General features: G+C 48.2%; 4 protein-coding genes across 4 annotated transcripts; 2 read left to right on the forward strand and 2 right to left on the reverse strand.

Moving 5' to 3' along the window:
* Positions 1-594: 594 nt before the first annotated feature.
* N7516_003668 (uncharacterized protein) lies at positions 595-2,500 on the forward strand (the record flags this gene model as incomplete). The annotated part of the gene is made up of 3 exons (XM_057216388.1): positions 595-847; positions 900-1,115; positions 1,179-2,500. The coding sequence occupies 3 exons, from the start codon at positions 595-597 to the stop codon at positions 2,498-2,500; spliced, it is 1,791 nt and encodes a 596-aa protein (XP_057078271.1).
* Positions 2,501-5,137: 2,637 nt separating this feature from the next.
* On the forward strand, positions 5,138-6,534 carry N7516_003669 (uncharacterized protein; the record flags this gene model as incomplete). The annotated part of the gene is made up of 3 exons (XM_057216389.1): positions 5,138-5,193; positions 5,299-5,494; positions 6,046-6,534. The coding sequence occupies 3 exons, from the start codon at positions 5,138-5,140 to the stop codon at positions 6,532-6,534; spliced, it is 741 nt and encodes a 246-aa protein (XP_057078272.1).
* A 1,443-nt stretch (positions 6,535-7,977) lies between these two features.
* N7516_003670 (uncharacterized protein) lies at positions 7,978-9,726 on the reverse strand (the record flags this gene model as incomplete). The annotated part of the gene is made up of 1 exon (XM_057216390.1): positions 7,978-9,726. The coding sequence occupies one exon, from the start codon at positions 9,724-9,726 to the stop codon at positions 7,978-7,980; it is 1,749 nt and encodes a 582-aa protein (XP_057078273.1).
* A 2,335-nt stretch (positions 9,727-12,061) lies between these two features.
* N7516_003671 (uncharacterized protein) lies at positions 12,062-12,925 on the reverse strand (the record flags this gene model as incomplete). The annotated part of the gene is made up of 3 exons (XM_057216391.1): positions 12,062-12,351; positions 12,416-12,578; positions 12,662-12,925. The coding sequence occupies 3 exons, from the start codon at positions 12,923-12,925 to the stop codon at positions 12,062-12,064; spliced, it is 717 nt and encodes a 238-aa protein (XP_057078274.1).
* Between the last annotated feature and the right edge of the window lie 215 nt (positions 12,926-13,140).

A 13,140-nucleotide genomic window follows, 5' to 3' on the forward strand; every position in this document is an offset into this window, starting at 1 on the left:
TTTTACTATGTGTTCTGGCGTGAACCACTCGCTTGTGTGGACCACTCGCATGTGAAATACGTTATTACCTACAACAGTCTACTCTATAAAGATTCACCTACCCTTAAACTAGCGGGGGATCTACTAATTCAATTCAACATGGTACTTGTGAAGTGAGAGTGGATCTAAATTACTGCCAATATGAACCAATGAGAGAGTTATGTGTCGGTATACTTAAGAGTATAAAACATTGTACTCTAGATTCATTGTCAGTGACCCTTCACCTGCCAGTAGTCTCCCAATAATAAAAGGCACATGAAGTCTAATGGGGTTCCCGGTTGACTTGGCCTACTCGGATCGACAGTCTCTAGTCCTGACTCCTGGGGGGGGTCCTGGGGGTACCTTGTAGAAAGGCTTCTCTCCAATCATGGTGGTTGTACCCCGCGTTCTGTTCCAGTTGTACATGCACATATTTCCCAAGGTCGTATAGAGGATGATTGGTCGAAGGGGGAGAACTCTGAGGGCGCGCCTGCCGCGGGGAGTAATACAGTGGCTTAAAAACTGGACATGTCTTCATCTTCCCCCTCAATTGTAACAATTGAATCAATTGAAATCATGCCTCTTTTAACAACTTCCCGTCCCAAGGTCCTTGTGCCAGAAAAGTTGTCGTCAGATGGACTGGCTCTTCTGCGCAGCTCGCTGGATGTCCATGAGCGAAAAGGTCTCGGTGCCGATGAGTTACTCCAGATAATCCCCGATTATGATGCACTTCTCGTTCGCTCAGAGACCAAGGTCACTGCCTCCGTGCTTCGAGCTGCAAAGAACCTAAAGGTTGTAGCACGTGCTGGTGTTGGAGTTGACAACGTTGGTATGTTTGAATCTTGTTGTACGCTGTGTGTGTGTTATTGACTGGTGTATAGATGTCGCGGAAGCTACGAAACTTGGAATTGTGGTCGTGAACTCACCTTCGGGGAATATCGGCGCAGCAGCTGAGCATACAATAGCATTGATGATGTCCATGGCGCGGAAAATTCCCGAGAGCTGTGCTAGTCTCAAAGATGGGAAATGGGAACGAAGTAAATTTGTCGGTGTGGAAGTCAAGGGGAAGACATTATCAATTATTGGTCTGGGAAAAGGTAAGCTATTCCCCCAATTGACTTGTTTGCCAACATGATTCGACCATGCGCTAACTATACTAGTGGGATTAATAGTAGCACGATTGGCCAAGGGTTTGGGCATGAATGTGAATGCCCTCGATCCATACGCATCCCCGGCAGTTGCGGCGTCGGCTTCGGTCACCCTCGTATCCTCGCTCCCGGAGCTGCTTGCATCCGCTGACTTCCTAACGATTCATACACCTCTCATTGCCTCAACCCGGGGAATGATCGCGGAAGCCGAACTGGCACAGCTGAAGCCAGGTGCCCGGGTGTTGAATGTAGCACGGGGAGGAACATTTGATGAGGATGCACTCCTCGCGGCACTGGAGTCAGGCCATCTTGCCGGTGCTGCCATTGATGTGTTTACTTCAGAGCCTCCTGCTCCTGATTCATCTGCAGCACGACTAATTGCCCACCCACGAGCAGTCGTTACACCGCACCTTGGTGCCTCCACAGTAGAGGCACAAGAGAACGTGTCAGTCGATGTGTGCGAACAGGTGCTTGAAATCTTGCAGGGATCATTGCCGCGGAGCGCTGTAAATGCTCCTCTCATTCTACCCGAAGAATACAAGAAGTTACAGCCATTTGTACGCCTAGTTGAAAAGCTGGGCAGTCTGTATACTCAGCACTATGCAGCTTCTCCTGGCGGAGCAATGGGCAGAAACACCTTTGATCTGATCTACCAGGGCGAGTTGGCTATCATCAATAACACGAAGCCGCTCTTCGCCGCTTTGATCAAGGGACTTCTTGCTCCCATTAGCAGCACGGGGGAACTCAACATTAATATTGTCAACGCAGAGCTGGTGGCTCACGAACGTGGCATCTTTGTCTCAGAGCAACACTCCCGCGACCCGTCCGACCACTCGTCCTATTCGTCGCTAGTCACTCTTGTCGCACGTCCACCCTCTCGGGCTTCATCCCGGGCCCCAGCTTCCGGCGACAATTCTATTGGATCAATTCCAAATCAACCCCAGCGAGTTATTTCTGGCACCTGCTCTGGTGATCAGCCACTGATCACTCGCCTGGGTCGATTTGAAGCCTCTTTTGAACCAGAGGGGACCTTGTTGATTTGTGAGAACTACGATTCACCGGGGAAGATTGGTGTTGTGGGTAATATTCTTGGTCAAGAGGGTGTCAACATCAATTTCATGGCTGTTGCTCCTGTGTCAAACAAGTTGGCTATTAATGAAATCTCAGAGAAGTGTCTTCCTGTCGGCGAAGGCTCTCCAGAACCAGTTGCAAAGGGTCAACCATTGAAGGAAGCCCTGATGATCCTCGGCATTGACAGAGGAGTTCCTGCTCATGTTATTGCTGCTTTGGCTAAGGAAGCCGGCATCCTGAGTGCGTGTGCTGTCACCCTTTGATTATATGTGCATTGATCATCGGTGAATGTTGCTGGATACTCGGATACTCGAATACTCGGAGTGAAGGAGGAATTGCTTTCGGTTATAGTTACTCAACACCTTTGGGGCTGTCTTTCAACCATGGCAGATCCTTTCCTACATATCCTTCTTACTTTGATTTGTACATCTCCAGCGAAGAGATGCCAATATATGACCTTGGAATAGCCCTCCGCCTAAGTCCAAAATCTGGTTGATGACGAAGATCAGACGTCAGGATTGGGTTGAATCATTAGTTAAATCATCAGTTAGGAAGTTATGAAATTATCGTCCCTTCCATCTCTCAAGGTCTTACATCTCTGAAGGTCTTACATCTCTGAAGATATTGAAAATGAAGTATTCCCCAAGAATCTTTCCACCGGAACGCCTATGGCCTAAGAAGATGCCTCTCAAAATAGCATACTTCGTGTTTAGGACCCTTCTGGTTTCAGACGCAATTTGCTTTGCGCTAACTTGTAAATTCATGCTTGCCTTTTACCTCTTCCTTCTTGAGAAATCTGGAGGGACTACTACTATACCTATGACACCTCAGCTGATGTTTATGGGCGTCAAAATCATCCCATAGCACAGAATACACCTACTTCGCCGACTCCAAAACCCCCGTTGGAAATTTTGCAATCAATGCTAGATGCTCCATCCGCGCTCAGTTTGGCAGCCTTTCTGGAAGTTGGACCATAAGGTGTGCTCTTATGGCTACAACACGCTTGGTAGCCGGAAGTGCTATTTGCCGCACGCTGGTAAAGTTAATATGTGTCCTTGCTACAATCTCAATATACACCACAAGCTACGATTAATCTCAATATTCCATGGTCAGCCCCTCGACTCTAAAGGTGAAGTTCAGCACTTGACCAATCACAACTGCAAATACGACATGTTACTACACACATATACCTTCAACCGCAATCCTATCGCATAGGTTCAAATCAACGTCTCGTTCTCGTTCGGCTGTCATGATCAGAGCTTACGCATACGCACTCGGATGCTCTTCGATTTCACAAAGTCGACCCCTTCGCAGCTAGAAAACTTCTGGAACACACGTGATATATGTGTGCGTGAAAATCCTGGAATGTGGGTTAAACGATTTTTCTGCGAGTGCAAGGATGCTTTCACCTCATTCATGGATTTGGACCCCTGTCAATGGTTGAGTTGGGATGTGAGTGATGAGGGACCACTGGAGATTACATTGAACCGCAACCTGGGGAAGCGTGAATGGCCGAGTAAGGGCTGGAGTCGGAACTGTCGTAATTATCCCAAGTAGTGTTTTTCATTATGATCAATGGCTTCAAGATACATGGATGATCATCCACTTTCATAGTCTCCTTCTTAAACTTCTGTAACTTAACTTCTTCAACAATCTATCAATCTCATATTGTATCATGCACTTGGACGTGCACCATGTAGTCCTCTTTTCTGACACCTGTGTAGCCAAATTGCCTTGTATCTTCTAGTAGATGGTCTGTAAGGTGTCCCTTTCATCTACAATAGTCTACATACCCTATAAAGATTCACCCACCCCTAAACAAGCGGCCAAGAGATCTGCCAATTTTCTTCGGATTCAATTCAGATTCATTTTAGATTAATTTAGATTTAATTCACTTTAGATTCACTTTAGATTCACTTTAGATTCAATTCAGATTCAGTTCAGATTCAATTCAGGTCCAATTCAGATCCAATTCACTTTGGAAGTCCCTATACCCATTTCAGAAGGCATTAATTTTATTAACCTTATAATCTAGGTATTCAGACATCTTTAAGGGTCCGTATATATATATAGTAAATCCTATACTATACGTATCCATCTATCCGATGGTTGTATATAAAGACCCATCCAACCCCTTCCACCTTTCCCTTCTCCAACTCCCCCCTCATTCATCCACATCCTCCCTGAGCTTGATGCCACGGGCCCGCTCTACTACCACTACGACCGACGACCCGCTGATGGCCTAGCACTGAAAGCTTGGAGACCCTCGGCAGCGGGGTCGGGATTCCCAGACGAGCAGTTACAACAAATCGCAGCCATCATAGCGGCCGCGAACGCCGGTACACAGGGACCGGCAGGCGCTCCATGCAGGGACGGCATAAGTGCTTTCCCAGTCAACAATACATGGAAGGCAGGTTTGTTCGCACCAGACGCCACACAGGAAAAGTATATTAGGTGTCCGGGGCACTACCTACTCAGACTCTCCATCCCCCTCCGTCAACATCATGATGCCTATGCCTCCCGAAAAGAAACCTCTTCACCCTAAGGACCAGCTGGCCTAGGGGTAAGGAAGGCATGAAAAGCAGGGAGCAGGTTGCACTTTCCTTACAAACCTATGTTGACACTTCCCTCTTTCCCTCCTTTTCTTCCTTTTCTTTTCCTTTTCTTTCAAACAAAAACAAAATGGTACCACCAGTTCCCAATTCAGTATCCTGGGTTGTTGCCATTTGCGGCATCGTCAGTGGAACTCTTGGCCTCGGAGAATCTATCAGAAAAGTTTCAAAAAGGCGTCGCCGGCGGCGGAGCGGGGACGGGAGGGTGACGAGGGAGATGGAGAGTCTAGGGCTCGATCCCACGAGTCTAGAGCTAATGGGATCGAGCTCCAGACTCTCCGTCCTCAGATGGACGAGTTAGACATGGGCCAGGATGCGGAGGAATGGGGACTGGAAAAGGGAATGTTGGAGCTTGCTTTGACCTTTCCCTCACTTCATCTTACATCGCTATTTGAGCCGGACCTCAACGGTGATTACCTCTGGACTATTCGTTGATTCAAACTTTACAGCAATGACTACCTGGGCCGTACGGACGATCAGATTCGGTCTCTCCACGGCGCCGCCACCGCGCTCAGCAACCAGAACGCCTGCCTCCAACAGCAGATGAATGCGAACCCCGCCATCACTCACGAGCTGGCCCAGCAGCAAGTGAAGGATGCGGTGACAAGCACGATGCTGTTTGCTGACCTTAAGCATGAGGAAGCTGTAAAGTTTCTGAAGCAGACCCAGAAACCAGACGCATCCATAGCAAACATACCGCAAAAACACCTACTTTAGTTATCTCTCACTTCCGACTCCTTCCATCTCTCACTTCCGACCCCTTCCATCTGTCACTTCCGCCTCATTCCATCTCTCACATTAAGAAACTCATCCTTACCCACATCGTCCCTTGCCTTCAATTTGTTTCTTCTTCATCCCCAATCAAGTTTCCTTCTACGCACCCCTTTCACCTACACCAGCTTGGGCGATATGAGGAAACCAACGTCTCAGAGTGCACTCAGACGCCAACGAAGTGGCCATGGACAGATCGCAGGCGAAGGATGCAAACGCTTCCACTTCGCCCAAGAGGCCCAATGAAATAAGAACTGCCAACGGAATCACGGTATACAACACGATGCAAGCGCACTTTGCTCCACCAATGTCATTCCAAATGCCCCCCGGAACGCAGAAGCCCTAACCTTTATATATTGCCACTAGCTAGCCCATGGGGAATACCAACCTTTTTGCATTTCCCACAACAGACAGTCAAGGCATAGGCAGAGACTGCGCGAACCCAGCAGCGTGAGGCGGCCGAGAGAGCGGCAAAGGAGGAAAGCCGCCTGAAGAAAGAACTCGGCGCCCAGGAAGCGCAGCTGGGCGAGCTGCAGGCCGCCAATCCTAAGACGGTCGGTGAGCTTCAAGCGGCCAATGCTCATATGCTTGGTCAGCTTCAAGCCAAGGAGGAGGAGTTGAACGAGGCCATCGAGGAGATCCGCAGCCAGCGGGAGGCCCGCAATGAGCTATCGGAGAGGTACACCCGGCTGCGGGTCGACTTCGGTGACCTCAAGGAGGAGAGGGATGACCTTCAGGTAATTGTCCGGGATCTCGACGACGCTGCGAAGGACCTCGCTGCAGACGGGGAGACGTTATATCAGCGGATCGACATCCTGGAGGAGGAAAACCGGGTGTTGCACGAGAACCTCACGGAGCTCGTTCGGACGTCGGTGCTCACGGGGATCGACCTGCAGCAGAGTCGCCCGCAATGAGCTATCGGAGAGGTACACCCGGCTGCGGGTCGACTTCGGTGACCTCAAGGAGGAGAGGGATGACCTTCAGAAAATTGTCCGGGATCTCGACGACGCTGCGAAGGACCTCGCTGCAGATGGGGAGACGTTATACCAGCGGGTCGAGACCCTGGAGGGGGAAAACCGGGTGTTGCACGAGAACTTCGAGGAGTTGCTTCGGACACTCTGAGGTTACTGACACCGTGGGCCAGTTCCTGGGGGCGTACATGTGTTGTTTTCTTTCTTAGGGTCTTTCGGTATTTCAATATGATTTTCGGCGCATTCGCCATTGCATTTTCGGACACCCATTGATTGTATTCTGATGGCCAGCCGTACCACTTCACTAGGTAGTGTAGTTCGTCTTCAAATCGATGGTGATCCTTGATCTCTTCGACCTCCCATTCGTCATCATCCGCTAGTTCTGGCAAAGGCAATTGTTCTGATTCGCCCTCTCGTTGGTGCCATGGCTGAAGTAGGGAGATGGGAAAGACGTTGTGGATCGCTGCGTATTGGCTGGGGAGTAGGAGGCGATACGCCTGCTTTCCGACACATTCAAGGATTCTGAAAGGTCCGATCCATCGAGGTGACAGCTTCTTTGTAGTGCCTTCTTTCAATCGTAGGTTTTTTGTTGATAGGGCCACTAGGTCGTTCTTCTTAAACGTCATTTCTTTATGGCGCTTGTTGTAGTGAAACACTTGCGTTTCGGTTGCTGTTCGCCATGCTTTCTGTTGCTTTTCGCGAAGCTCTGTGAGCTTTTGAATTCTCGCTAAAGCTGCCGGTGCCTCCCTCTCAACGCTGCCGTCCTCGGCGCGTATTTGGAAGTTTGGGTTAAACCCTAGTCGGACGTCGGTGCTCGTGGGGATCGACCTGCAGCAGAGTCGGCGTAGGGCTAATGATCTTCAGCACCAGGTCGCAAGCCTCGAGACCGCAGACCTGACCGCTGCAGTGAACGAGGACCTTGAGGTAAAGGCTCGGGATCTGAGAGAGGCAGTGGATGACCTCGTTCAAGAGGGAGAGAACTTGTACCAGCAGATGCAAGCCTTGGACACTATTACAGGAGCATACAATATTAATTTTTTTAAAATAGGGCTCTTTATACTCCTAACTCTCAACTTTTAACTCTCAATTTCTTACTATCTTACTATCTTAGGATATAGCAGGTACCTATTAGTAGCAATCACTAGTTACCTAGTACCTCAATAGCGTACTATCAATCAGATCAGATAGGAATTCCCTCCGGCGGGCGTAGTATCTTAGGCCTCCTAGACCATACCGCGAAGCTTCGATAAAAGAATGTGCTAACTAATCCCTACCTAATACATTACAAGGCAGCTGTCACCAATTTACTATTTCTTGAATTTGTAGAACAGTAGTTAGATGTCATCTAAGTGCACTGTAATGAAAAAGTAATGGCTATGTAACCACCTAGGTAGCTAGGTATAATGATATGATAATGCGGACAAAATATAACCACGAAATGCGAAGTATGATGTGGGAATAGACGAAAGCGCCAGGGTATAGATGATCAAAACATAGAACTCCGCTTTTTTCAAGCTTGGTAGCTGTATTTTCCTCCTTATTGCGCCGGAAGCCAAAGAAACCGCTCTTTTTCGGCTGGACTTGAGGTGTCGGTCTCGATGCCGCGGGGAGAGCACCGCTGCTCGTAGGGTGGAACTCAACGGTAGACTGTGGTCGGGGTTGCGGGCGTAGTTGTTGTGGTCGGGACTGAATGATATGGGTGGAGGATTGAGCTCGGGGATCCATGCGCCCCGGTGCATGGAGGTATGGGCCATTTGGGACCGGTGCGCCGTGTGGATATTGTTGGCGGGGATGATGGGATGGACGACCCATAGGTTGAGATAGCTGGACTGAGGATTGGGAGTATTGGTGGGAGTAAGGTTGAGGGGGTCCGGTATGTCGGGGTGGTGGGTAGGGCCGAGAAGATGGAGCTGGAGTATGTCGTTGTTTTCGTGCTTGCTCTTCTTCTTTCCCGTATAACTTCTGCAGGCGTTTTGTCTCCTTCTCGACTTCTGACTCCCGCTGACGTCGTGCTTTTTGTTCTGCCGCGAGAACCTCCTGGCTTCGTCGCTCCTCTTCCTGTCTTGCGAGTTCGTCCTGTCGCCTCCTCTCTTGTGGGGCCGGGGATGAGGAGTTTGGGATACTAAGACGAGGCGGTGATGGCTTTCCACTCATTGCCACGCTAAGAGGTCGTCGTGCCTGTGGGTTCTTCCGATCGAGCCTGGGATCACTAGTTGGCGTGGTTGGCGCTGCGATTGCAGCTGACCCTGCTACTGGCTTGCGAGCTTGGTTCGGTCCACCGGGGGTAATGTGAAAGGCCTCCTTGGCAGGCCCAAAGAAAATATCTCGAATCGCAACGGCTGCCAAGAGCAGGACAACCTCCAACCCCTTGGCATCTTCCATCTCGAGTCGGTAGAGATTGGGCTCATAAAGAGTAAGCTCTTTCAGTCCTTGAAACAGAGCAACGGTAATATCTGGCTCGCGGCTCTTTGTGCGCGTGTCTGGAATTGTTGAAGTTTTGCCATGCAACAGACATGTCAAATCCTTTGATAGCTTTCCATCCTTGCGCCAACTGAACCTCAACTTCGGAGTCACGTCTGCAATAGAGGGATCGATCTGAGTCTGGTCTAGCGCTGAAGCTGACGGAACCCGAAATGTGTTTTGCGGCATCTCAAATTCCCACCGGGCTGGTTTGTTCCACGTTTTGGTATGATATTTCACTGTGATTTCTTGGTCGGGGTTGTAGAGCTGGATGCTGAACTCGGTAGGGAGGATGGGTTCTGGGGGTGGTACAGTGCCACCATTTGCTCGTATTGCCTCTGCCGACATACTCGGTTGTGTCCAATCTGGAGCCACGGCTACCTCGCCGTAGACAACGTCTGTCACGTAAGGGTCGTACAACGCGACTCCGTAGCGGTTTTGTGATGTTGGGGAGGCGGGGTCAAGCGCGCGTAAGGAGTAAGCAGGTTCGGGGTCGTTTCCATGTTGGCTATGGTATATGGTGCTGATCTGAGGCTGTTTTGGGTTGCTCTTGAGAAAGAATGCTGTCCTGCGGTCAGTATGAGAATCTTGAAGCCAGGGGATGACGTAGCTTGTGCTAAGAGACGAGGCTTCCTTGATCCTTACAAACGTACTGGGTAAATTTTCATCAATCATCTTGTCATCTGGAGTGTGTAAAATTCAGCAACAGACTACTGAGGTTATGTGGAGGAGTTATATCCAGTCCCGCAGAGTGAAGTCTGCGCCACGGGACTTAGTGATCGGCGCCTAAAAATAGAAGGCCGATCCCCGCTGATTCGTACGCCAATTGAAGGCACCAGCATTTAAAGTATTTTAGAAAGCTATCTCTAGTTATATAACACAGTTAACTATTGTAGATCAGGCTATACAGGAAAATGTAGGCATCGGAATTCTATGCATGACATCTGAAACCTAACTGCCTATGTGCATGTGTTTATATATTGACCTATATAGGTACGATCCTAATCAAAAGACTAAATCGACATACTATCCACACAATAAACATTCTGCCTGAAATATTTCTCAAATACTGCAATTTCATTGTGAATCAATATTGTCATTAGTCTAGTTGTGGCGGTTTTAAGCCCGTTCGTTAAGAGAATGTCTATATTGTCAACTCGATTAGTACTGGGTCTCAATTCAGAGGAAGGAAGGGTTTGTATGGGTACTTAGTCGTATATCTATTAGGCAGTGCTCTTTTTCACTTATTATCCATCGAGGTGTGGTTTCTAAATTCCATGTCAGTACTGAGGGTGAAGAGAAGGACTTAGCTGTAACTAGGCTTGAACCCGGTTGAGATAATCCATAATAATTGGTCAACAAACAATCACTATGGTTGAATTAGTACAAGTATACAGAGAAAGTAACATAATCAGTCAGCTTGCATGATAATGAGCTGGCCATAGGAAGCATTCTGGATGTCTAGTTATATGACACAAGTTAGTCACAGGGGGTTATAAAAGGAATAACTTAGCTGTTTGATAAGTATAACATAGCTAGTCTTAGAAAGGAATCCGTAAATAACTGCGATATCAACCGTTCAATTAATCAAGCTAGTCCTGATGGTCTATTGACATATTGACATATGACTACCTGTAAAATCCAAATTAGTCATAATGGGGGTTCAAGGGAATGACCTAGCTATTTCATATAAGCACTCTATTGCACAAGAATCAAGTCCTATATAGATGCGTTAGTATGGAATCCAAATCACAGGGGAGGGAAACGGTAAATGGTAAATCTAGCTCACTATACGGCTGATCGCTGATATTGTGACCTATTATCGAGATGCATCTATAAAATTCCGATTAGTGACACGAAGGCAGAGAATGACTTAGCTGCTTGGTAGGAGAAGTATGTGATAATGTCCAAGTAGGGAAGATTGGCGGACCTATGCTTCGTTAGTACTGGATTCGCATTTCCAAGAAGGGTAATAAAGGACTTAGTCATTTTGTTATCGGTATCTGAATCTCTATTTGGGGAGTATTTTCTCAAGGGACCTAATTCAATCTGTTAGTGTGTCTCTGTATGTTTGGAATGACCTACCGGATGGAAATTTGATATGTAGTACGATATACTCGAAAGGCTTGGGACGATATATGGTGCGGTAATCTCTAGATATCGTTAGTAAGGGAGGCAAAGGGGCGGAAGAAAGGGTTATCAAAGGACTTAGCCGTAGACAGGTAATAAATGATGGATGTATCGATACTCGTCGTCGTCGTCGCCGAATGTCACGGTGCCCTAATCTGCTATGTTATATGTTAGTAATAATCATCCAGTAGGAGGCCACCCACCTGTGATATATAGATAGATATGATAGCGTGCTATGTAAATGTTCCTAGATAGAAGGTGTTAGTGTCTATCCTGCAAGTGAATAGAAAGGTACTCAGCGAATGATTCGTAGCCCGTATAGTAAGTAGGTGGAATACAGGCGTTGGGCTGCTTTGAGCTGGAATGCTCCTGATGATGGGGATTAAAAGCGAGGGGCCCGAAAGCCATTATATAGACAATCATATCCAAGACAAAGGGTAGCCCAGCTCATAGTTCTTCTCCACAGGTCCTTTGTCGGCATGCTTGTCGAGACTATGGTAGATTGTTTTATTGTGTTTTCGAAACCGAAGAAGGTCATTGTTCACTCGACGATAAAGAATATTTCGAACGAGTAAAGGACTCGACAATGAAGGTCTTCATACAATATCTATGCTCATCAGCTTTGTTCTATTGTTTGCTGAAACAGCCACCGAGGGCTAAAATAGTCCAAAGGGGCTCTAGTACCAAGGGTACTGGGGTAAAAGAAATCAAAAGACAATGGAATAAAAGCCTTGCTTAAATCCAAGAAATCTTTTTCTTTTTGGTTCATGTCAGATCTATGTATATACTGGTTCTATCTTTGTAACACGTCGCAATCTGTGACAACCGAAAGGTACAATAGCAATGTCCATCAAAATCACGCTTTTGTTCACTGCCCAGTTCATACTCGGACTCCATTAACCTCCTCACCTCCAGTGACCTTAGCCGCCTCCCGTTCAGCAGTGCTCATCTGCAATCCCTGGTCATCCCAGCCCTGGGTGCCCTTCTTATACAGCATCCTCTGTTCTTCCCGGTTAGGCATAGGTCCAGTCTTACCCCGGCGCTGCCGTGAGTCAATTGTCTCCTCAAGTGAGGCATTATCACCATCCAGTGGGTATCCCTCCAAATCGTCTGTGTGTGTTTCCTCGCTGAAAGAGAAAGTACGGTACTCGGTGTTGGACCAGCCGGTACCTGCAAGAATGAAAAACGGCGTTAGCGGTATGATCCCCTACAATCGTAGCATCATATCACATACCCTGGTACTGGCTGCTCTCTTCCCAGTCTTCAGTGAAAAAATGCAAGAACCCTCCGTGCGTGACCATAACGATTTCCTTCTCCGGACGGGCTTTCAGCCAGCGACGGGCTGCACGAGCGCGTTGCTTGAGGGCTATGTTGGTTGGGGCGTAAGGACCGGAGAACTTTGTGAGAGATAAATGTGAGTATATCATGTGCTGGATATTGTGGAGGCAATCCCCAAACCGCAGGAAAGAGAGAAACATACCTTGTTATTCCACCCCTCTTGCACGAGATCCAGATCAACTCCTGTCTTGAACTCCTCCTTCAGAACAGAAGGTTCACTGCCAGTATCACATGGAACGTCTGAGGTCTCCTGAATATCAGGCAGGGCAATAATCTTCAAGTCTGGATTTGACTCGAAGACGGGGGCAAAACTCTCGAGCGCAGTATAGAGGGTGCGACGAAGGGGCGAGGCGGTCACCAGGTCGATGTTGGCATGGCGGGGAAGTTCTCGCGGAGCGTTTTGCATTGCTCGTGGCCGAGGTCAGTGAGGAGGGGGTCTTGGATAATGTGGTTGGCGGTGCAAACGTTGTGCAGGCCCTGTGGTTATCTATTAATTCGACTGAGCAGTGAAGAGTGAAGAAGGTTGCGAATGAATTGTTGAAGCTCAGGGAGTCGGACTGCGATTGTTGTCACGAAATGTACATACTTGGGCGTGGCGGACGCAGTGGATAATTGGGGCCA

This window comes from Penicillium verrucosum (assembly GCF_028828655.1).
Source record: "Penicillium verrucosum strain IBT 35672 chromosome Unknown utg000001l_segment0_segment0, whole genome shotgun sequence".
Taxonomy (NCBI): domain Eukaryota; kingdom Fungi; phylum Ascomycota; class Eurotiomycetes; order Eurotiales; family Aspergillaceae; genus Penicillium; species Penicillium verrucosum.